The sequence below is a fragment of the Denticeps clupeoides genome, chromosome 9 (assembly GCF_900700375.1).
Source record: "Denticeps clupeoides chromosome 9, fDenClu1.1, whole genome shotgun sequence".
In the NCBI taxonomy this organism is placed as follows: Eukaryota; Metazoa; Chordata; class Actinopteri; order Clupeiformes; family Denticipitidae; genus Denticeps; species Denticeps clupeoides.
The window spans coordinates 8,695,325-8,721,371 of NC_041715.1; the positions used below are offsets into that span (position 1 = coordinate 8,695,325).

The 26,047-nt window shown below is 45.5% G+C and overlaps 1 protein-coding gene across 1 annotated transcript; it reads right to left on the reverse strand.

Moving 5' to 3' along the window:
• Positions 1–25,739, reverse strand: ube2e3 (ubiquitin-conjugating enzyme E2E 3 (UBC4/5 homolog, yeast)). The gene is made up of 6 exons (XM_028991534.1): positions 25,588–25,739; positions 24,322–24,528; positions 23,085–23,135; positions 3,588–3,720; positions 1,017–1,164; positions 1–766 (listed from the first exon to the last, which is right to left on the reverse strand). The coding sequence occupies exons 2-6, from the start codon at positions 24,519–24,521 to the stop codon at positions 669–671; spliced, it is 630 nt and encodes a 209-aa protein (XP_028847367.1). The 5' UTR covers positions 24,522–24,528; positions 25,588–25,739; the 3' UTR covers positions 1–668.
• Positions 25,740–26,047: the final 308 nt, after the last annotated feature.

Consider the following 26,047-nt stretch of genomic DNA (forward strand, 5'->3'; position numbering starts at 1 on the left):
GTGGTCGCTCTTTTTTATTTTTTTTTTTTTAATTTTAACTTTTGTGTTTTTTTTTTTTTGTCTTTTTTGCCGAGCTACAAAACGTTCAATGAAATCTCTTCATTACAAACCAACAAAGGGAAAAAACAGAGTTCACAACAGCATGTACCACATAACTGGAAATGGATCTGGGTTTCATATAAATGACATCGTTTCTAATAATCTACACCAGATTTTCTTTTCTTTTTTTTTTTTTTTGTTCTTTTTTTTCCTTTCTTAACTTCATACAGATAATGGATTAGGCTAAAATGCACCATAATATTTGGTTGACTTTTTAGGAACAGCTTCCTTATTACATCACAAAATACATTTTTTTTCCGTATATCCCAAAGAAGCAAGACTTGCAAGTAGGCATTTAAACATAACTAAATCTACAGCTACAAAATTCTACGCCAGCAGCATTTACCTGTTGGGGTCTCTCTTCCCAGTCCTCATAGGGTAAAAGCACAGGGTAGAATCAGTATGACATATACACAGAAGTCCGTATTGTAAAGGCTATAAAGATTTGTTGCACGTTGTAAAGTTGCCTCCTGGATCTTTACACTGCGGCAGGTGTCGGGAGGGGCGGGGTTTGGTGGGGTGTTGGGCGGGGGGGGGCGGGGCGGGTGGTTGAGCGGCACCGCTGCTGTCTATGTGGCGTATCTCTTGGTCCACTGTCGGGCTATCCGGTCATGCTCCGCTCTGTTGGTCAGGTACTGAGTGGCTATGCTTCCGACCAGAGGGTCCGCTGGGGAAACACGACAGGTTTTCTTTTATCAGAAACCCCGGACACGTGCGACTTTCCATGTGTGCGCAGAGTAAATAAATCAAGCTGGTACAGCTAATATTACATATTATAAACATCTAAATATATAAATAAAGTATGAACAAACCATTACAGCAACAGCAAATACGTCTCAGACGCCACGCTAGATTGCTGGGGAAATTGTTTAGACAGGAAATGTGTGCTGATGGGCTGCTGGATAGGCGAGGCTCACCGGGATTGCAGTCTGTCAGCAGGGAGCAGATGGACAGCAGGACCTTGGAGATGGTGAGAGCCGGACTCCAGTTGTCCTTCAGGATGTCCAGGCAGATCACGCCCTGGCTGTTGATATTGCAGTGATAAATCCTCGTGCGGAAAGTGACCTGCGGGAAGGGGAAAGGCAGAGTCCAGCATCAGCACCATGCCAACCAATCAGTGCACCGGAAATTCTGACCGGACATTCTCACCAGCAATTCATCTCAAGATTATAATCTATATACAAAAAACATAAAAATCAACCATGAACAAATAATGCATGATATATACTCAATTGTCTTTGATATGATCATACAAAAATAAATCCATTTAAGGAAATGATAGCATAATTATGAAACCGGTATCAGCTAAAACATAATTTAAACATCATTGATTTTTCAGAAATAAATAGATTTCCTCTCGTTTACACGTCAATACGTCAGTTCTTTATACTATTGATATCAACAATGAATCACAATATACTGCTCTATTTACTATGTGCCACGCAGTAAATAGCCGTGTAGACGAATGCGTTCAATACTGAGCGGAACCATAAAAATATGCTGGGTTCTGCCCATCCAGAACTGGAGCTGGGAACGAGGATATTTTTACTGTGCTCGACTCAAATACAACGCGCCAACCACTGTTGGCATAGTCCTTTTCCTTTATTCCAAAGGAAATAATCAGATGTTAAACCGTAACCATTTCGATCTTTTACCAGATCCACTGAGGGGACCTGGGGGGAATTCCAGCAGTGTAGTTTAGTGACAAAATGACGAAACACCCCTGCGGGTCGGCGTAAAGTTTCGTTTTTGCCTCAAACATTAAAAATGGACCCGAGGTGGGTGAAACCAAACCACAATGTCTGCAGAAACAGGTACACACTGTGCCACACACACACACACACACACACACACACACACACACACACAGTCCCACATTCTCCAGCAGCCAGGCTCGAGTTAAAGAATCCCTGCCAGATTTAATAGTGTAATAAAGAGTCGGGGGCGGAGGCAGATCATCACGCTGCCTGCAAAAGCGCCGCGCCGGCGGGTTCGGCCCAAACAAGAGCGCGAAAACGCCTCGCATCACATCACACGGGGCCCGGCACAACAGATAATGCAGATCATTCAGCCCCACGCCGGCCACTGACTGCCCCTATTGTGTGGGGGCAAGTTCCCGAATCGCGGTCGGCGCGGGCGGGGTGGGGGGCGAGGGCGGGATCACGCGCTACCTCCTGCGGCCGGTAAAAAGCCGGGCGCCTTGCGCTCGTCGCCTCGTCTCTTCGCCCCGGGCTGCGCCGCAGTGGCGGCCGTCACATGACTGAGATGGAAATAACCCCGCAACAGCGGCAGCACAATGGCGGTATTGTGCCGGCCTGGTGGTCTCCAGCAGATGTATATATACGGCTGGGGGAGGGTTGGGGGTGCGGCGACTTTTTTTTGAAAGTTCCGCTGGGGAAAGTGAAGGTGCAGAGCTGGTCTGCTGAGCCGCAGATGATCTTCTGGGCCATCTGATGCCGAGAGGAGCCGGCCTTCCCCCAAAACAGCCGTGGGGATTAGCCGGCCGAAAGCCCGACAGCAGAGCACCACTTCACACAGAACCCACACAAAATGGGGGTGAAATATAAATAAATATAAAACCGGCCCCCTGCTTTTTGCCGTTTCATCTCCCAACAAAGGACCGAGGGGGAGTCGATGGTGGGCTCTGTCCAACCTCCGCCATTGTGGATAAATCCCCTGTTTATAATTACTGGATTAGACTTTACGGGGCCCGCCGCTGCTGTGGTTTACATAAACATGTCATCTGCAGACGGTACCGGCACTTTTCATGACAAACGGGGCTTCGCAGTCACGGGGTTTCCTCCGCAAGAGATAATTTAACAGGACTGCCGTGGCCGAGTCCTTATCCTAATGTCAAGCTCATTAAAACTTCAGAAGGCATCAGGAGCATCAGGGGCTTTAGCTGGCCAAATGCAAGGAGGCTGATTAAATAAAGTGCAAGTGTAGGCGCCCAGCGAGATGGTGAAATCTGACAAAAGGAGGGAAAAAAGGCTGAATATATGGTGCATCTAAGCTAATATCACACTAGAAATATCTTAAATTGGTACAAATAGGTATTTTAAATAGGCCTTATTCAACTGGTCCTAAGCACAGCGCTGTAATGCTAGTGTAAAGTGTCCTCAGGATTTACATGAGCAAAGAGATAAAACAAGAGTGAAATGCTTGATGTTTGCGCTCCAAGGCTTGTCAAGCACTGCACCATGAGGTTTAACCAACACGGCAGCTCACACTACAGACAGAGGTGGTAGAACATTCGCTCCATGTTTCTGCTCCACTTCATTAAGTAATTAGTCTTTTTGCATCATCTTTCACCTGAAGACATGGGCCTCAGCAGAGGACTGGCATTAGTCATAATTTCAAACGCTAATTACTTTTACATTTATGGCATTTATCAGGCGCCCTTATCTAGAGAGACTTGCAGTCAGTAGTTACAGGGACAGTCCCCCCCTGGCTATACGAGGCGGAAATGGAATAACGCACACAAGTACCTTTGGTGGCTTAAAGGGGTAATCCGACGAGAAGGTGATGTCCAGAAAGAACACTCCACCCTCGTACACGGAGCCAGGAGGCCCCAGGATGGTGGATCTCCACTCGTAGATGTTGTCTCCTTTAGGTCCCGCACTGTATGAAAACAACGACAAAGAGACATGAACACCAAGGTAAGTGCTGAATCCTGGCCACCTTTCCTCTTGTCCTTTTGCCCTATGCCGCACTCCTCTGCCACCAATTGACCTTGTCTCTCAGCCATCGGATCAGTTTGTATACTTGAACGACACATGCACGAGTGAGGTTGCCCCTGTTCGCTGAGAGTCAGCCAGTTCCCTAAAATGATTTGCAGGTTGACGGCGAAGACGCAGGAGTGCTGAACATCTGCCCTGGTGGCCTTTAATGAAAAGCCCAGCTCCACTCCAGGCTTGTGTTTTAATGAAGCCCAAATGAGCCTCGCTTCTAAAAGACAGAACGTCTAGAAAGGCAGAGGAGACTGGGGCAGGACCTTCACGGACAGAAACTACCTTAACTGCACCAATAAGACACTAAATGGCACAGTCCCCAGTTCAATTACCACACAATGGAACCCGTCCATTAAATTGTCATTAAATAGAGCACTAGGGTTATTGGCAATTACTACAACACGATTTATATTGGTATTGATTTTTATCAACACAAAGATATGCATGTATGATGCTTCTTCTAAAAAAAATTAAAAACAGCTCTCATGCCCTCTCATTTTCCATAAAGATGACCATGATCACAACCAAACCAGACATCGTGTTTTAATTACAATATTCCGGTTAAACTAGTGGATGTGACCTTGGTGAAGATGTGCCATGTAGTAAGCTGTCACCAAAAAAAAAATACTCTCAGTACAGGTCAACAAAAGTATCATAAAGCCCAAGTAAGGGTGGGATGATATATAGTGACCATCGAGTATAATTCCTAATCCTTTTTGTTAAATAGACAGCACATAATTTCTTTCGAGGTTCGCTTCAAGGCAGACCTCCACACATCTAGAAAACTCTCCTGGCGAATGCGGCTTTTGAACCAGAATAACAGCGAGAGAAGTGAATCTGCCGAGACTGCTGGGAAACCCACACAATTTGGCATTTATACAGTGACTTGGAGGACATTTCAAAGTATTGAGATATATATTGTGTATATAGTTTAAATAGCTAATTTTTTTCTGGCTATATTGTCTCACCCTGCATTAAGTGACTGGTCTAATAAGCGCAGTGCTTTGCGTTATGCGTGAGGATGGTTGTTTCACTATTTATAAACTGATAAAGCCTGAAAGAACCTCTTGGTAGTTATCTGTACTTTGAAGAAGCAAAACAAACTACCCTTTTTGTATATGTGAAATTATTTCTGTTGCCCAGAACTACAATATTATTTATAAACATAACGAAAGATGATGTTTCTTATATCAGTTTATAGAGTTATTTATGAAAATCCTCAGGACTCATTTGACCTTGGACTAGCAAACACGCCCTATGCTTCGTGCGCAGTGCTGTGCTTGGCACCAGTTTGAAAGTAGTGGCCATTATGATTCAATGCATTTTTTCATGTCTCAATAGTAAAACAGTTCAATACATAAAAAAAAAAAATTAATTCTTCTCTTTTCTCATTATGAATCAAAACTAACAATGTGACGTGCATCTCAATGCAATAAACTTCTAATATATTTTACATATATATATTCTTCAAGGCAAAAATACTGAGCGCAGTGCTAATTCTCAATATAGAAGAAGCACCATTGTGGAAGGAATTATTCAATTAATGATTCAGCATGAAGAATGAATAATGACAGGGACTGTCGAGGTAAAAAAAAAAAAAGAGTGCTTGTCAAACTGAATTGCATGTGCCTCACTGTAGGAGCTCGACAGAGGGAAAGAATGCCCGGGCTCTGAGATCAGCGGTGAACAAAATCCTTTCACCAGCCCCACACACCAGCCTGACAGGCCTTCAATAGCGCTCTGATAAGGGTCTTTAGAAGACTGCGTGCTGCCTGAAAGCTTTTACCTAACCTTGTCAACAGATTTCAGTGTTACACCGGACCAAATCTCATTCAGATGCGGGGCAGCAACCTTCGCCACTGCGTAAAACCTGCAGGACCTCCATTACACGCCGCTCTCGCCCGAAGACGGTTGGTTTTGCACGCTGCTGACTGAATGGCCGGCCGTCAATAAACGTTACGGGAAGCAGGAAGCGAAATCTAGCATATTATAATAATCCATTTGAATGGGGAGATAGGGCCCAGCCTGGTGCACCGGAGACATCCGTAACAAAACCGGAAGGGCAGGACGTGTCATGCGACTGGATTCCTGTAACTGCTGGCACGGTTTCTGACCAGGGTGAGCGGGTCCTCAAGCAGGGAACGGTGGCTCAGAGCAGCCGAGCTCACAGACGCTGAAATCTTATCACGAGCCCCATCTTTAACCAAACATTCTGATGAACACCATGCACCAGGTTCGCTGTGCTCGTCAAACAAACTGGAAAGCAGCGTTGGTGGAGCATATGGCAGCGTATTGGAAATATTCATTGAAGAAATCAGTGAATGCAATTAGTCACTTTCATCACACCAAATCTTCTCAATGTCTCATTATTGAGCATCTGAAAGTAACATATTTTATAGCAGTTGTGTTTTAGAGTTTAGACACTGATAGCTAACACAAAAACAGATGTTTTATTCTAAAGTATTTATAAAAAGTTTCTCCACCATACAGCTTTGTTAAACAATCATAAAATATGCCAGAAAGAGACTTTTGTGTGTGTTGGTTTCATTCGATCCGCTATTTAAACTCCAGAAAATATCAGCGAAACCACCACCACGGGGACACACAAGTTAAATCTGATCACACAACAGCCCAAGCGTCCAGAGAGTGAAATTCAGCATAAGGCAAATCGAGCATAGTCAACGGTAATTTCTTTTTTTTATTTATTGATCAGGATTTTTAGAGCTTTTAAATTTGTTTTCGCGTGGTAAACTCCTTCATATTAAAGATGAAACAACTGATTTCTTAGATAAGGCCTTCACTGGCCAAATTAACAACAGTGCCACAGCAAAAAAAAAATGTACAGTTTGTATATCCAGAGCAACATCTTCGTTCACTAGCTTGTGTTATGAACTTTTAGTTTAATTAGAGCACATACACATTTCACATTAATGAAATGAGTTTTTGATCCCCTATAAATCAGCAGGATTTCTTGTAGGTGGTCATAAGGTTTGCACATATCTTTTTTGCTGATGTTTGGCAACTGAAACCTTCAGCTCCCTCCACAGATTTTCTATGGGATTAATTGTCTGGAGACTGACCGGGCCGGTGCAAGACCTCAATAAGCTTCCTCTTGTGCTGTGACATGTTCTATACCCCCCACCACAGTGAGAATTCCCAACCGAATTCCAAGCCCTGCCCCTACTACCTGTCACATCGTCAGACGGAATTTTGCAAGTCTCCCTTCGGCCTCTAACAAGTGTGTTAAAAGGGCGGCTGTTAAATACGGAAACAACGAGAACTTGGAAAGCAATTCTATGGCACGACGCAGTAGAAGAACGTTGCTGGTAATGATTCCCCTCAAACCTGCCCGGCCTCCACTACCGCACAGACGCCTCTTGGTCTGCAGCCTTGTCCTGGGGCCCCACAGCTCCTGGCTGATATTGCATAATGCAGGGCTCCCTCGGGGCCTGCGGCCATGCTGCAATCACCTCCAATGTGTCTGTTGTGTGCTCGCCGAACACAATTCGTAATAAATCCCACAATGATTCAGTGGACGACTGTTCCAACGGCTGCTGCCTTTAGCTTTGCTCATTCTTTTTTTCTAACAGTCATCATCACAGACGGAACACAATTTTTATTGAACTTTCTTCCTAATTACAGCAAACAGGCCTGGCAGCCCTGCTAAATAACCTGGCAGAGCGCTCGCCCCGCTGCTGGAGAGGCTCCAGACACGCGCCTTTAATCAAATGAAAGCCCAATTAGGGCCGTTCACCTGAGGAAGCTCGGCTTCTCGGAGCAAATCCTCCCGGGGAAAAATGAGAGGCTCCATAGTGACAAATTGTGTACAAGAGGGGGAGAGAGTGAGCAAGAGAGAGAGGGGGATGAGGGAAAAAAAAAAAAAAAAAAAAAACTTTTCATACGGTCACCTTGCTGCGCGGTGAATAAACGCTGGGGTAACCGAATCTGTGAGCTGCAGAATTGACTCAAAAGACCCCAGAGAGCCCTTTGAATTCAATCCCCTCGTCATCCCATTTGATTGTAACTCTTGCAAAGGGGAGAAAAAAAAAAAAGGTAAAAGTTTCCTTCAAATTTATTCATGCTTCGGTATGAGGCTCTTCCTTAATCTCCAGCATATATATTTTTTAAATTCTCTACAAAACAGAGGGAGCAAAAAAAAAAATTATAAAATCTACAGACACCAACTCCCCTTCCCACAGTCATGCTGGGAGTATAATAGGCAGCCCCGGCTTCTCTGTCAGTGTCCAGTGCATAACCACATAACCTAAAATGAACAACCCCTGAGTCGCTCAATCTGACATCAAGTGACGAACTACAAAGCTATTTATCTGACAATTATAAATAGTCAGGGTCAGATGTGTGATTATGACAACATTATATGAATAACTGTAATCTAAAATGTCAAATTCAGACCAATTTGTTTCCATAAGAGCACAGAGGAAGGTATATGAGAATAAAGTAATACAGTTTTATATATACAGTACAGGCCAAAAGTTTGGACACACCTTCTCATTCAACGTGTTTTCTTAATTTCCATGACCATTTACGTTGGTAGATTCTCACTGAAGGCATCAAAACTATGAATGACCACATGTGGAGTTATGTACTTTACATTTACATTTACAGCATTTATCAGACGCCCTTATCCAGAGCGACTTACAATCAGTAGTTACAGGGACAGTCCCCCCCTGGAGCAACTTAGGGTTAAGCGTCTTGCTCAGGGACACAATGGTAGTAAGTGGGATTCGAACCCGGGTCTTCTGGTTCATAGGCGAGTGTGTTACCCACTAGGCTACTACCACCCACTTTACAAAAAGTGGAGACCGAACCCGAACCTGGGGCGGTGGTGGCCTAGTGGTTAAGGAAGCGGGTCTGTAATCAGAAGGTTGCCGGTTCAAATCCCGATCTGCCAAGGTGCCACTGAGGTGCCACTGAGCAAAGCACCGTCCCCACACACTGCTCCCACACACTGCTCTCCCTGTCATGGCCGCCCACTGTTCACTCAGGGTGATGGGTTAAATGCAGAGGACACATGCTGCTGTGTATCAAATGTGACAATCACTTCAATTTACTTTACTTTTACAATCGAGATGGTTTGGGGTGAGCTGGACCGCAGAGTGAAGGCAAAGGGGCCAACAAGGGCTAAACACCTCTGGGAACTCCTTCAAGACTGTTGGAGAACCATTTCAGGTGACGACCTCTTGAAGCTCATCGAGAGAATGCCAAGAGTGTGTAAAGCAGTAATCAGAGCAAAGAAACTAGAATATAAAACATGTTTTCAGTTATTTCTCCCTTTTTTGTTAAGTACATAACTCCACATGTGTTCATAGTTTTGATGCCTTCAGTGAGAATCTACCAACGTAAATGGTCATGAAAATAAAGAAAAGACATTGAATGAGAAGGTGTGTCCAAACTTTTGGCCTGTACTGGCAATACACTGTAAAAAAAATAATAAAATACACCATATCTCCTCAATTAAAGCAAGGCAACAGATTACAAATCATTATTATTAGTTACATGTAACTATATTTAGTACTGAGTTCATATAAATTAAATAAGACCTTTTATAGTAATCCATGAATCCTTTCAATTTGTAAACAGTAGTAACAAAAAACGTTATCAATGCTTATTAATGAATAATGGCTGGGTAAAAATAATCTATATTCAATTGCATAAATCACTTCATATATCTACTGCCAATAAGGGTTATGAACGCTCATCATGACAGGGAATAACAAACAACTCGACAACAAAACCGCAACTAGAACACAGCGCAAAGCTACACACATCAACAACACTCAACCTCAAGAAATGTCCATCGTGCTGCCACACAACTTTGTAGTGACGAAAGAATGAGGTTTGGGGACACTATCACTCATCAGACACCTTGGTGATGATATGCTCACTATGTGAAATATTTAAGTGCCAAAGCATCACTCTTATGCTTTAAAAATGAAAAAAATATATATTTGCAAATGACTATCATTTAAACCAGGGATTACTTGATCAAGAACATATAACATTACACATTTTCCCACTGTACACTGCCTCCACCACTGGACCCACAAAGATTTTACCACCAAAAAGGGTTGGGTAACACACTCGCCTATGAACCAGAAGACCACAAAGTCACAGGTTCAAACCCCACTTACTACCATTGTGTCCCTGAGCAAGACACATAACCCTGAGTGTCTCCAGGGGGACTGCCCCTGTAAATACTGGCTGTAAGTCACTCTGGATATGGGCGTCTGATAAATCCAACAAATGTAAGTGGGTTAAAACATAGTAAAAGTAGATCAGTAGGAAGTGCAAACATCTGCAGAAATTCTGCAAGTTCCACCATGCTGATCCCATTATTTCTACATATTAGTGGTATGGCAGATGGTGCAAAGGGAATTGTATATTAACCATAATGCACAAAAAAAAATCCGTCCAATCCAATCCTTCTAGCAAAGATCCCGCAATGAAACAAGGAATTATCGTCAGTCCTCATTTCATTAAAATAATACAAATTTCAATAATGTATGAGCAGCTCTTAAAAAAAAAAAGAAGGAGACACTTCAAAGTGACACTCACCCTCCTGCTGTGGACAGAGTGGCCACAACTGTCCAACCACAAGAAACTCAGGTGGTGGAGATCACCTTCTCTGATGCTCTAAAACATTCCTCTGGGGGCTTATCATAAAAAATGGGCTTTCCAGCATGTTCAATAGGGCTTAATGATGTGCGCCGTCGACCCGCAGAGCGAGAATTTACAGCGAGGCCGAACAATAATCTCATCAGGCCGACCTCAAAACTTTCATTTATTTCCGTTTGAGCCTTTCGTTTCATTTCCCTCAATCAACAGCACTTTATTTATTTACAGCCTGTTTTGCAAATGACTGGATGCTCAACAGTAGAATTGGAGCCTATTATATATATATATATATATATATATATATATATATATATATATATATATATATATATATATATATATATATATATATATATATAATATATATATATATATATATATATATATATATATATATATATATATATATATATATTAAAAAAAAAAAAAAAACAACAATATTTATACATCTGCCCCGTTATTATGAGCAATTATATGAAGAGCTTGAACGGACGAGCAAAGACAAAAACAAAACAAATGAAGCATTATTAATGGATGGTTAAAGAGAGAGAGAGGGGGGGGGTGAGAGACACATTTGTGAATAATTTGTGGGCCGCTTCTTCCTCCCTTCGGAAAATGACAACAATTTTCTGCCACTCTGAGCAAAAAAAAAACAAAAAACAACAACAATAAATTACTCAGCAGCCTAAAATAACAAGATAATCTCTGAATCCAAACAAGGCGGGGCCGGCTGCACACTCGGAGGCATAATCCTCCAGGATTAAAGGGGCTATTACTGCCATTAACAGTGAAAGGGGGAAACCCGAAAATCAGAAAGGAATTCTGATATGCGGGCCGGATTGGAATAAGAGAGAGCGATTTGGCATCTCATGCGGTGAAACCTCACCGCACGTTGATGAGGCTGATAAGAAGTGTGAGACTTCCAGCCCTGGGAGGACACAGAACTGGAGCGGTAAGCCTGAGCATCTGACCCTGAAGATGTAAAGCGCGGTAATCAGGAGCGATACCCAGGATGCGGTCGGGTTGGGTTGACGGTGCACTTCACAGAAATGTATTTTACCGGTGGTGAGCAAGCAACTACAGTACAGAAAACCATTTCAAAAGGTTTCATAAAGGTTTCGCTGAGAAGAGCCTCTCAAAACACTAATTGAAACTCCCATCCTTTTGAAACTAATGAGGCTTCTGACACCTCATGTCTGTAAAGATTCTAACAGGTTATCCATTTATAAATGATATAAGGTCAGAAATGTCACCTAATGTGATTATATTATAGTACATTATATTATATTGGTTAATAAGATAAAGAGGTAAACCTATAAGGTTTAAGGGGAAAAGTCTTGTTATCTAGTATGGCCGAGCAAATAATTCATTGAACTTAAAGAGCACATAGATCAGTAATTTTGCATTCCAGATTTTCAATAGACATAACATTACTTCAAACAGCAAGATAGCATCATATTAGAAGCCGATAACTGGAAACTGCAGCAGCGCTGATACAAACCCATGGTTTAAATTAGATATTATCTGTAATAAAAGATATTTTAGGCAAAAGTCATGCACGTTGAAGACCGCATATCATTCCCTCTCTGCTCTATATTAATAATGCATATGCTATTATGCATTAATGTGTTCACACTGTAACCTGTCGCACGGGCAGATGGGCAAATGGTACATTTTACCTTTATTTCCCATGTTAATTCTGTAAGATGAGGGCCACAGATGCCCAAGGTTTCCTGAGCAGAAGGTCCTGTCTGAGTAAAGGCCCTTTTGTCTGTAGACGCAAACGGCCTGGAGCATAATGAACATAATGAGGTGTGTTGGTTCCATTTTGACACATTAGCTACAGGAAGTGGCTTTCTGAAGTGTCTGCCTGAATGGCCCCAACACTTTGTGATGTAAAGAGGCCGACATGTACCAAGCTAACTTCACTGGAATTTATTATATACACGCACACACACACACACACACTATATGCATAAATGTTTGCCTGTACAAAGTAACTATTTGTAATCAATATCCATTTCTATTGTCCCTCATCAAAGAATATGCATTTCATTGACATTTTCACTGACCCAGAAAACACTGATTAGACATCATAGCAAAAAAAAAAAAAAAAGCCAATGGAAGCTGTGGGTTACAATGATTTAATCACGGGTAAAAGGCATGACAATGCTAAGACAGGAGACTAAACAGACAGAGTATCAACAGCATAATTCAATTTATGAACAGTGATACTCAATACAAACAATTACTGTGCTCATTAATGGAGTCTACTGACAGGCCACAGCAACCTAGCAACCTATCGGTATTCGTACATCAGTGTATCAACACAATACATTTTGCATCCTATTGAGCCCAAAAGCACCAGGTACCAGGGGTGGGGCAGTGTAGCTTCAAGTGATTGTCATTGTGATACACCGCAGCACAGCACAGCACACGGTGACAAAACGAAATGTGTCCTCTGTATTTAACCATCACCCTTGGTGAGCAGTGGGCAGCCATGAAAATCGTAGTGTGTGGGGACGGTGCTTTGGTCAATGGCACCTCAGTGGATCAAGCTCTAGACCACCACTGCCTTTTAAATCTTTTTAAATGATTTAAAGGTCCGCTGACATGAAAGTTTCACTTTGTGAGATTATTTAACATTAATACGAGTTCCGCTGGCCAGTCTGTGGTCCTGAAGTGGCTTGAAATGGTGATATGTATAAAGAGTCTTTGGTCATTCTGCTTCACTGTTCAGAGATTTACCAACCCTCCCCTAAAAAAGTAACTCCACCAACTATGATGGCTTGCAAACATGCAAAGCATTGCAGTTGCTCGTGATTGGATGTAAAAATGAGCGCAAATATATTTTTTGGTTAGGTCACACAAATTTTTTTTTCTGGAAAAATGCAGACACGACTTTTGTCGCTTGTGTCAAACATTGTGGTTGGTGAATGGTGTTGATGATGTCGAATGCCCACTCAACTTCTATAAGCCGTTCAGCCCGCCCCTCTCCTCCTCATTAGCATTTGAAGCTACAGATACCGAAACGGTGCGTCCTGGTGAAATCTCATTGTGGGAATAAAAGTGGCTGTAATTCTGCACCAAGGCGAAATTTTTGAAAAAGACTACAGTATTAGGGAACCACAAAATTCTATATAAAAGTTTTAAAAAATTATGTCAGGGGACCTTAAATCGCCTGCTAAACATGTACAGGTCTATACATATCCATGTTACAGGCTAAAAAAAAAAAAAAACACAAACTGAATATAACGCTTCCTGTAAGAGCCCTGCACACAGGACTAGATCATCACCACCATAAGACCATGAAAAGTCACCCAGAGACCACCAGTGAGAGTAACCACAGGACAAATAAAAGCCACTCTCGGTTTCTGTGCTGCTGCGGCGCGATCAGTGTCTCCGGGGGTGTCGGGCGTGCAACTTGAGAAGTTATGACAGAGCAATGAATCATCTGTGAACTCCTGCCATCGTGCTTCAAGCGCCACTAAAAAGCTTCCCTGCACTGACTTGCTGCTATGAGACATGTCAAGACTTCGACATGGGTGGTGGAGAAACGCGGCGGTTTACCCTTTGCCAGTCGTTGGCTTTTTCAATGACGACCACGCGTCAAGTGATGCATCACACGTGAGTTTTAAAGTGTGATATTAGGGGTGCTACAACATATCAATATCGATATTTCTGTATACAAATTTAGGCCACCAGTAGTGCTGTCGAGCTTATTCTTTTAGTGAGGTCAGCAGAGATGAGAATCAGCATGCAACTACAACCTCCACTCCTGTAGATGGCGCTGTATAGCCGGGTAATTTGAATTACTGCTTGGCATTTCAGGCTGTTTGAAACTGCAAAACATGACAGACTGATAACAGCACCTTGTATGTCATCACGTTTTTATACATTTTCAGTAAACTGTACAATATCACGATATGTTCAATACCACAATATAATGTGATATAATAATACCGTGCACCTGTGCACCATGATACGTATAGTGTACGTATAATGATACGTATACGCCTTCATCTACTGCTATCTCGGCCGTAAGGTTGTTGTGTGGAAACCGGAGCAACACAGCCTACTGTTTACTAATCAGCGGTCATTCAGCTTCGAGACATCAACACAAACTGGACATTCATACTTCATCCTTCCTGCAGGAAACTGGCAAACCAGTAGTATGTGGAAAAATCTGTGCACAAGAGACACCCGAGCAATCTGGCAGAATTGGAACGCGCAAGAGTGGGCAAATACTGCCAAGTCAACAAGTGCCATGCTGATCGACTACTAACCAAGAAGACTCAATGCTGTAAATAAAATCCGAAGGTGCTTCAACACGGCTTTAGTTAAAGGGTGTGCACACTTATGCAATCAGCTTATTATACACTATTTTCACATGATCACAAAAACCTAGCATTTTATACACCTTTTATATCCCCTATTTATGTATATACAGGGAACCTGCACGCTAAGGTCCCAATTAAGGCTGGATACAGTATCGCAAAATAAAATTACACAGTCATCGATTGGGAATATGTTACACCCAGTGATATACTAGTATTTAAGGACAATTGGTTTTACTACCATTGTGTCCCTGAGCAAGACACTTAACCCTAAGTTTCTCCAGGGGGGGACTGTCCCCGTAACTACTGATTGTAACTCGCTCAGGATAAGGGCGTCTGGTAAATGCTGTAAATGTAAAGAAGAAGTCGGTCCGACACAGTGGAATGCTTATCTAGGTAGGTGCCACTTCGAAACCGTTACAAACAACTTGCTATTAATGTGATTCACTAACAGCCGTGACAACAGGTATGCACTGTCACCACCGCCGATCACGCCCGGCGGAGATGAATAGACGGATGAAAAAAACGCCACAGGTATAATAGGTGCTTTTCCGCACATTGTGACATCCATTACTCTCCAGCAGCCATACGCTGGAATTACCAGACAGTGCCGAAGTTATCAGCCACCCTGGTTAATCAGCAGACAAAGGCGGAGAGACAGACGTCTGTGTGGCAGGACGGGAGGGACGGGGTGGGGGGGTTGGATTTAAAGATCGCTGTTGTCAAACAGCAGACGTGGGATTTAAACACAGACGCACTCACTCTAAATACTCTTCAGACGCGGATCGAGTGTTTTCCTAGTGCACGTTCCTGTTGGGATGTATGAACGGGGAAGAAAGAGACGGATCTCGAGGACACGTCCTTGACGGACGCCACTGAAGACAGGAAGGGGACCTTTTGTCCAGTTCAAAGCGGAAGGCCGTAAAAATGGCTCCCCTAATTGCGGCGCTGTGTTCTGAGGCTGGTCCCGCCTTTGTCTCCCATATGCTATGGAGCCACGGGCCGCTTGCCTGGGGGTCCGCGCTCTTTTGTTTAGGTGTTGTAGTGCGACGAAACCTCCCTCCACAACCCTTGTTTTTGTCCTTTTTGTCAGACCTACGCACGCTGGCGCGAGCAGGGCAGCTCTCGGCGCAGCGGCGCGAGAGCAGGGACGAGGGAAAGCTGGTGGATCGCCGCAGCCGCGCTCTCACTCCACGGTGACTACAAAGACCTGCAGACAAAAACAAGCGGTGACAAGAGGGAGCGTCTCTGAGGACGCGCTGCCAGACTAAAGACAGAATAAGAGATAGCTGCGTATCTTAATTCACTCACCACCACTGTGCTGACATACCGCAGCTAAAACGCGCAAAAGCCGCTCTGACGCAACTTTGAACCCTAACAAGATTTGAGTGCTCTTATATTAAACAACTGATAATGTCATTTGCACAATCAAATGGTTCCTTACAAATCTAATCTCTACTATGATACCTACACAGACCTAATGCAAACAGGTCGCCAGGCAAAAATACAAACCACAGAAAAAAAAGCTAATAAATACACCTATTGCCTTATAAAATAGATAGGTCAAATGTCTACTTTTATTCTTATCTAACAGATATACACACACACTCATATCAATCTAATATCTGCTCTAATATCTAACTTCTTTTGTAGCCACGCCTAATAGGTCTTGTAATAACTATTATCGAGATTATCAACTTAACATGCACTCTTATCTAAAGTGTATAGCTGAAAATAATTATATGTATTCATATACTGCCAATAGAATATATATACCTCTATAATCTAATATAATCCATAATATGTATACACACATGCTTTATGAAATATCTAGATTATAAATCTATTACATAAACCTATGTACAATAATTTCTATATCTATAGCTGTATACCTGTTATACACCACACACTATAACACCGATGTAATAAAATACCCGTCTATTACCTTATAAAGTCTAATGTCTCCTATAATATACATGAACCTACACCTCATAGATATTCTACTAGTTTAATAACAAATTAACTATTTAACATCCGCCCGCATTCTGAAAAAAACTGAAGAAAATGCATTTCATACATAAATCATCAATTGAAAAAAAAATCACTGCGTGACATGCGTTATCTGCCTCACCCTATATTTGATTTTGGGCAGTCACCTCTGAAATAACTGTAGGCCTGGAGAATGCCAATGTGGCTGCACCCCTGAACTAATGGGTTAACAAGGTTAGGGTCGCCATGGAAGCAGCAGCGGCGAGGGGGGGGGGTGACACGGGGGCCTCGTAAAGGAAAACAAATCTAGTATTCAAGCATTATGCCCCGAGCACCCTTCCTCCCCATACAGAGTGAAGGGGGGGGCAGCGCCATTATGAACTCTGATTAGGGGCCCGCGAGGTAATAATGAGGCAGTTGCGGGATGACAGAGTGGAGCGGACGGCCGAATCCGCTCCTCTGACGAATGAAGCGCGCAAGGCGAAGAATCCGACGCCATCAGCAAACGCCGCCGCGGCGCTGCTCTCCGGCAGCAGGCCCGAAGATTTAAGATGCTGACCTAAACACAACACACACTGATTAAAAACACACACGGGTCCCTCGCCCGTGGAACGCGGTGGCTGTTTGGCGGTGGCAGTGACAGAGGCAGCCTTGGAGAGGCGCAAGGGGGGGTGGGGATTGTTATCACAAACCCAGCGTGTCACAGTGGTGTGGTTATCTGGGGACTGGGCCAAACGGCCATGCCATGACAAGGCTCCTAAGTGTTATCAGCCATGAGTGATGGCTCAAAATGCGGCGAGCAGGAGGACGCTGCACGCCACACAGGTCTAATGTGTCCAGTGCAAATCGGCCAGAGCGCCGCGCTACTGTACACTAATGCAATCCTATTACCAGAGGTAGGACGTCAAGTGACAAACACAGCCTGCAAAATCCATTTTACTATTCACAATAGATATACAATCCAAAGGCCCGAGTTGGGGTTTGCACGCTCTCGTAATACCACTTTATTGGTGTCATAAACTAATAAAACTCCAATAACACACGCGCGTGAAAAAAAAAAAAAAAAAATGCTGAATAGTTTTAAGGCTGTAATAAAACGAAATATTCCAGGGCATCAGTGATAAATAATGTTATGTAGCCGGCAGAGCAAATGCATATTCAACAAAAGTGCTCGTAAAAGGCAAACAATGAATCACTGGTAAGGAGGGGATTCTATATACAGCCGCGCTTCTCCAAAGGCCCCTGCGCTCCAAGGAAGACAAACTTTAAGTAGCTGGCAAGGACAATGAAGGGCTTCTTTATGCCCATAAAACGGGCTGGCATAACATGCTCTTGTTGGTTTTGTGGGTTAAGAAAAACAACGCTCACATATATATATTTAACATTCCCGCCTCCAAAGGCTCGTGGGTACATTGTGCGGCAACATTGACACTGAAAGCACTTGAGCAAGTGTGCAACAAGACGCGATTCGGAAGGCTAATCTACGAAGGAAGCCCTGGTACCAGGGCTGAAAGCAGCAGGTCGGTTTACAGCACAGATTACGGGCCACTTCCGAGAACGCTGATCTTTAAATCTGTACCGCCACTGCCGTCCTGCCCCCCCGAGGGATGGCGGAGGTGTAATTAATGCGGCAAAGGGAGTGAATTCATGAATCCATTAATTAAGAGCGCCAAGAGGTCTGGCTCGGGGTCGAGCTGATATGCAGATTCAAATCGCGCATCACGTCACCGGTCACCACGTTCGCGGCTGAAAGGCAGCACGGCGACAGCCCAACTCGTCTCTGTCTATTCTCATCTGTAATAGATAGGCCTTTGGTGGCTGCTCTCTGTCTACTGAGCCACGGGTGAGCGTGGCCCCGGGGGCCGGGGACACTCTGTGACACAACAGAGCCCTTTCCTGAATCTGACAGCTGGAGCCACGCCCGGGCTATGATAAAACACGGCCGCTGTCAAGTTTTCTGCAATAAACGTGTGTTGGTCTGCCAATCCAGGCAGGATGAAATAATGTCAGGGGCTAATCCGGATCCGGGGTTTCGTGTTTGTCCTGTGTTACTATGATTCCTGATTGTTTTCACCTGTATCTGCCTGTATAAAGCTGCCCTGTTCGTGTCTGTTTGCCACCAGGTCGTTGTTTGGGGATGTTTCCCCTGTCGTGGGCTCCATGTAATAAATACCCTGTCTCGCCATGTCCAGCCAGCGTAACAAATTTTAAAAGGGGGAGGGGGGGTAAGAGACAAAACAGGCATCACTTCACTGATGTAGGAAATATCGTCCCTAGGACTGGGCGATAAAATGATAAAAATGATAATTGCGAAATTCCACAATACAAAAAATAGAAAACACTCATTCAATCCACCTTTGATTACGTGCGAAACCAATGGCAATGAAACGGAACTGTGCCGAACAAATCCTGTGGTTGGAAAAGTTGCATCACACGTCAGATAGTCTGACTGACAGAGCAGCCGAACCAATCGTGTTGTTGGTCCCAGACCAACGCAAGCAATGGGGTTTTCACTAAACCATGCAACATCTGGTCCAAAACAACATACCACAGAATTTACTTTCGCTAGCGCCATGCCTTACGACAAAAACAAAAAAGGTAGAAATGTCACAAATGCAATTGTCTGCTTTATTGCAAAAGACATGATGCCAATAAGCACAGTTGAAAACCAGCACCCTGGTTAAATTAAACATTTTTTACTGCAGCTGTCCTACAATTTATTTATGTCCAACGTCTTACAAAAGATAACATTTCAACTAAAATGAATGTCGTCACATCTCCATTAGAAATGAAAAATCTATATCGACTGTCTTACCTAAGCCAGCAGGACAGACTAAAAAGATGCACATGGTGCAGCTGCCTAAAAATTCATCAGCCAAGCAACCTCACAATCTAAATCCAAGAAACGATGATCACCTGTCAAATAAAATGGAATAGAACAACGGGGTGTAGAGACGCCTCCTGTGACGCGACTCATGATTTTAATACTGTTAAACGTCCAATCACACGAGGTAATGTGCAACAACGTGGAAGGTTTTAGGCTTAACCCACTGCACCATGGAATGAAGTGACTATCAAATGATGTGGACAATCTCCACTGCATGTTAATTCGCCGTGTGTCTTCTGTGGGAAAATGTCTATATTTTAACGTGCTCCGATAGTGGAGTAATTAGACTATAAATGCAATACTTTTTTTCGGCAGTTCCTCTCTAAAAAAGGATTTCATTTGTCCTGCACATTGTGCAAAGCAGACGATTGGGGTCTCTGAAAACCTGGCCGCAATAGGGCATAAAGTGGCAGCGCGACTGCCCCCCAAAACATCAAATCCGAATGGACCAGCAACGCCCAAGAGGCCTATTTAAATATTTACTTGAAGTGGCTGTGCAGGAGCGTGGAGGACAGGCTGAGTGCACCGAGCGTCCTCTATTAATTCAGGTATAATGAAAGGAGAACTGCTGTCCTCTAATCTGCACTAATGGACGTTTGTGTTAAGGGGAGGGCATTACATTTTTTAATGGTGTCATCACTTCACTAACTACTTAAGCAGAAGTCTTATTGGGTTCTAGGTTACGAAGTGAAATGCACAGGACGTTGCTCTAAATCCCGAAGCGTAAACGTGATTCCGCGCTCTGTTGTCTAATAAGCAGGAAGCCGAGGAGAAAAAAAAGAGAAAAAAAACAGACAAGCGTGTGAAATCCAACCTGTGAGGCAGAATTAAGAAATCAATAAAAAAAAAGGAAAAGGAGCGCCGCAGCGAACCCGAGCCCCAGCCATGAATTCACTCCGCTGGAAAACATTTCCACCGCCAGCCATCGCATTGGCAGGGAACTAACGTGTCAATTTGGAGCCTGTCAATATGCTCGCCGTCCGCCCCGACCTTCCCGCGCCCGTCAGGCGCATCACGGGCGTTCCGGCCGCCTGCAACCTACAAACCCCCGGCTCGGGGCGCCCCGGCTGATAAAGGTCTTATAATGAAGCGTAATAAGGTGAGTCAGGGCTCGATCCCCGCAGAATTCCACCATTTCACCGCTGTTCAAGACAAGCATTTATACTGCAAGCACGCTGGCGAATTCTTGAACGAACCCGAAAGCCCAGTTTCCAATCCCATTTCTCTCAAAATGTATTTTTTGAAATGATGTTTAAGCCCTACCAGCAACACCCTGCAGCTGTGCGTGTGTGTGGTACTTTTTTTTTTTTTACCTTTTACCATTTACCATCCAGAGTGACCCTCACCCTGGAGTACCACAAGGTACTAATGCGGGCCTGAACCCATGTCTTTGTGGGTCAGCTGGTTTAAAGTCAGGTCTGCGACTCGTCAGACTTCTCTGAGCCGAGGATGTGCTAACTTGATTATTGGTGACGTCTCGTTACCCACGGGATCGTGAATTTTTTGGCGGTTTCGTTTATCAATATTGCTATATAGATTTTTTATTTATTTACTTTTTTTTTTTTTTTTTTTATAAAAAGTGAGTTTCCACCCCAAACAGGACAGAGCTTTTGATCGCTAAATCACTGCAGTTATTGAAAAGGCTTTAAAATGTTCTTTCATCTTAATCGTTGCAGTGAATACTTTCACAGTGAACGCTCATCAGCAGCTGTAAAATAAAGGCGGCTCTACCGAAACGCTCTATACACCTTATATTTCACCGTGATATATATATATATCTCTCTCTCTCTCACTTGTCCGACGCACGACAATGCAGCTTCGACCTCCAGGGTAAATATAGGGCCTACAGGGCTCAAAGCGGAGCGGAAAACAATGCAGCGGAGGAAACGGGAGGTAAATCCTGGTTGCAGGACAAGGTAACAGACAGACGGCCTGATGCCCTCTTATCTCTTGCCTCGGTGACTCAAAAAAAAAGAAAGAAATAAAAAATACATCCCGCCCGCTCTGTCATTACGGCGGAAAACCGTACCGTTTATGTGGTCGCGGTGTGTCAAAAAGCAGCCAGGGAGCTCAACCTCAGCGCGACGGGTCATTAGGGCAGGGCGAAAAACCCCACAAGAAGCGCCCGACCTCAGGCCCCCTTTCACAAAAAGACAGACCTTCTGGAGCTGCGGGCTTGTTTCCCACGGCACACGCCGGCTGAGCAATGCGATGCGTCGCATTAGCATCAATCAGTTTAATATCGGCGCCTCCAGGTAAACAGTGCACCGGGGAAATGCCCCGCTAAAGAAGAAAATTCATAATCCCCATCTGCTTTACGGGGGTTATCATTACACTCCGTTGAGCTCGGCGGCGGCGCGAAATCCGTCAATTACCGTTATCGCCGATTCCCGGGTTTATTATTGTTTGTTTTTTTTGCCCTTTTCCGCGGAGCAGAGAGCCCCTCGTCTACGGCCCCGCCCGCCCACATCATATCAATTTACGTTCAATCGCTTCCAGATGGCCATCCGCGTTCTGGCGGGGCAGGGGCGCGGAGTGAAGGTCAGTGGACGGGTACCGCGCCAGCGCCGAGGCCTCCGACAAGTGAACCTGGCTCACCCCCCCCCCCGACTCCAGATGAATCTGGCGACCAGTCCAACCCCGTTTCAGAATTGCCGGCAAATCGTACAATAATACACAAAATAACTCATGTGACCTTTCAGAAGATCTGAAGTCATCTCTAATTACAGAAAACAGAAATTGATGGTTAATGGGTGCGAAAGCAGCACTTCAGAATGAATCGCAGCACGATCGCACCTAAAATATTACAGCGGCGCGCGACCCGGGCTATTAAGCCGCTTCTGTAAACACGGTGACCACAATGCGGGCCTCATTATCCGACTCAACGCTTTCGTCTACAAACTTATTATCTGGGAGAATCACTCAATTCCGTTATAAAAAAAAAACACAACAACAACAACTCAATCCATTATTAATGCCATATTAATATTAATATAACCATGTTAGCATAATACCATAATAAAAAAATATTAGGGCGCAGAGGACAGCGAGTGAGCAAAGTGGCATCCTCAGACACTGGATATAATAATTTATGTTGGAACAAGTCCTAATTCGGCATCTCCGGGGGTCACAGAGTCGGCCAGGGGTTAAACGGCAACAACGAAAAAACCTGCAACAGTCGTGGCATCATCGGCCGCGCCAGTTCCACGAGAGCTGCACAGAGCCGGCACTCTGACCCCCGCACAGAATTTTAAAAAATTATAATCGTGATAATGCACGATGCCATAAAAAAAAAAAAAACAAATTGCACAAGAGAGAGCAGAAGCGGCACAGGCCCCGCCCCCCCCGGACAGAAAAATAAAAGGAAGAATAACGCGCAGCAAATGCGCGAGAGGCGAGGCTCACCTGCAGTTGGGTGGGGGATCCAGGGTGATTTCGGCGAGCTCCTTCTGGATTCTGTGGGAGAGGGAGGGAGGGAGGGAGTGAGGGAGGGAGAGAGAGAGAGAGAGAGAGAGCGAGAGAGGCAGGCCGTGAGTTGCGAGCAGCCGGGGAATTACACTGCCCTCTACCAGCGCAGCGTTTAATGCACAACTGGCTCTCCCTTCACTACAGCTAACATGGCTGCTTCCTCTTTGTTCTCGGAGGCATAACCCGAATCCCATAACAGGAAAAACTTTGCAGCCCCCGCCGCGGCCCCCCCCCCTCTGCCGCCGACCCCCCCGGCGCAGAGCCGCCCCCCGGGGCTGCCGTTCTGCCGCAGAACTGCGGGTTCCGCTCACTTTAAGCACAAAAGATTTTCTTTTAAAGCTTATATGCAAATGAGCGGGAGAGGGAGGGAGGGGCGGGCGGCCTCGCTCGGGCATATTTGACGAGGGCTTTAAACCGGAGCCCCGGTGCTGTTACCAAACCCTCACCAACAGGGGGGGGGGGGTGATTAAAAAAAAAAAAAAAAAGGGGCGGGGGCAGATTTTTATTATTTATTATATATATATATATTCTTTTACCTTTTTTTTTTTTTTGGTTTTAAACCACTGACACTTTCTGGTTTTCTCACCTTTTTTTTTTCTTTCCTTTTTTCGGCTTCGGAATAAAGGCCCCTGGCAGCTCCGGGCCAGGCTTCGCACCGCGGACTTCCACGTGCGAGGGGTGAAAGGCCGAGACAAAAGAGGAAGGCCGCGCCGGTCACGCTGCGCTCCTCTGATGCCATTTTGATTTCCGGAGCCCCGCTTCCACTCGCCAGCAAAAAGATGAAAGTTTGGGGCGCCGCGGGCCGCGAGGGGCGGGGGTCGCGGCTCCCTCGGCCCCCCATTTGTTAAACATGCCCGTTAAAATGAGAGGGTCGGTGGAGCGCGTCTAATCAATCTCGGTTTAAAGTGACGTTTCGACGCGAAAGTTGGTCAGAAGTTGGAGAGTCTGAATTCGGTGGAGACGGTGGGGTGGTAGTAACACACTCGCCTGTGAACCAGAGGTCCCAGGTTCAAATCCCACTTACTACCATTGCGTCCCTGAGCAGGACACTTAACCCTGAGTGTCCCCGGGGGGGGGGGACTGTCCCCGTAACTACTGATTGTAAGTCGCTCTGGATAAGGGCGCCTGGTAAATGCCGTAAATGTAAGAATGTAAAGGATGGACGGCCGCCTACCTTTTGGCGCTGGTGGAGAGCTTGGCTGTGGTTTTGCTGGACAGTTTGGTGGCTTTCTTCTGCTGCTGAGGAGGCGTGGGCTGCTTCCTCTCCTCCTGCTCCTCGGGCTCCGGCACCGGCGGGTCCCTCTGGTCCGCGTCGGAGCTGCCGCTGCTGGTGCTGGGACTCTCGTCATCCGATCGCTGCCTTTCACTGGACATTTTCCCCCTGCGGGTCGCGGGCGACACGAGAGGAGAAGTTGTCGGTGGGAGCCGTCACCTTGTCACCGGCCGGACGTCTCAATGGTCCGCCGGAGGCGCGTCGCCATCGCGGCGCTTTACTATCGCGGTGCTACGCCTCTCCGGGGACGGGGACCCTCGCCCCGTGCGACAACTTTACGCATTAAAATGTACCCCCCTCGTCCCCGGAATCGGACTATAAGGCTCCAGGCGTGACTCCTGGAAACAGGGGAGGGGGAGGAAGGGAGAAGAAAAGAAAAGAAAAAAAAGTCCTCTGACACACATGCAACATTCTCCTCCTCTTCCTCCTCTTCCTCCTCTTCCTCCTCTTCCTCCTCCTCCTCCCACCCTGAAGGACAAACCCCGTTTCGGCGGCCAATTAAGACCCGAAGTTAATTTATTGCGTAACAACGCGCCGCTGACAGAGTTGCGGAGTTCTTTAAACCCCGGACAGGAGGAGGAGGAGGAGGAGGAAGAGGAGGAGGAAGAGAAGGAGGAGAAGAAAACACACGGCGCCCCCCCCCCCCAACACCGCGTCGCGCCGCCGAACCAGACCGGCGCGTATCGGCGGCGGAGGAGGAAAAATTAAAAAAATATATTATTACACACACCGCATATTTCCCTCTTGTTGTTGTTGGTATTTCTCTCTCTCTCTCTCTCTCTCTCTCTCCCTCTGTGCGACCACTCCGGAAGAGAGAGAGAGAGAGAGAGACCCCCCCTCCATTTACCGACGGATGGGTGCAGAGCTCGCGAGAAAGAAATAAAGAAAGGGGGGGGGGTAAAAAGAGAGAAGGGAGAGGAATAAAGGAGGGAGGAGAGGCTTGTTATGGTCGGAGCCGCTCCGGTATCAGCGTGGTGCACCATCTGATGCGTGAAGTCAGTCCCGAGCTGCCCTCTCTCTCCCCCGCTCTCTCTCCCCCTCGCTCGCTCTCCCTCTCTCTCTCTCTCCCCGGCGACGGCGGACAGACAGCCGCGAAAAGCGCCGCGAAAGGACGACGTTTCGGCCGCCAACCCGCGCCCCCGCGCACCCCGGCGCCTTCCGCCGTACCTGGGAGTCGGTCCGGTCCTGGTCCGGGGCGGTTCGGCGCGCGAAAGATCCGGTGGAAGCGGAGCCGGGAAGACGACGGGGCTCCGGCCGAGCTGTGAACATTGGAGAGTCGGAAGGAGAGGAGGCGCTGCAGTTATGGGCTTGGGGCGACAGGTGGCGCTGTGTGGTCTGGAGAGAGCGGGGGGGGTGGGGGTGGTGGCGGTTTCCGGACCCCCGAATCCCCCCCCCCCCCGGACCCCCCCGCATTTACACGGATTTTTTTTCTTTTTTTTTTTAAGACGATGCGACGGTCGTATATAAATAAAAGGGGTTTGACGGAGAGCTGTCCTCGTTTCCCTCTTTCTTCTCGTTCTTCTTCTTCTTCTTCTTGTTTTTTTTGTCCGACGCGGGATTATTAATCCGCGGCTTCTCCGAGATTTATCGACCGTAACTAATGTAACCAGACGAGGGACTCCCGGTC

Excerpts from the sequence above, each read along its gene's own strand:
- ube2e3 (XM_028991534.1), bottom strand. The coding sequence starts at position 24,521 with ATGTCCAGTGAAAGGCAGCGATCGGATGACGAGAGTCCCAGCACCAGC. Across the intron at positions 23,136-24,321 it reads CTCTCCACCAGCGCCAAAAG|AATCCAGAAGGAGCTCGCCG; the intron begins GTAGGCGGCCGT and ends CCTCTCCCACAG. Across the intron at positions 1,165-3,587 it reads ACCCCTTTAAGCCACCAAAG|GTCACTTTCCGCACGAGGAT; the intron begins GTACTTGTGTGC and ends CCCTTCCCGCAG.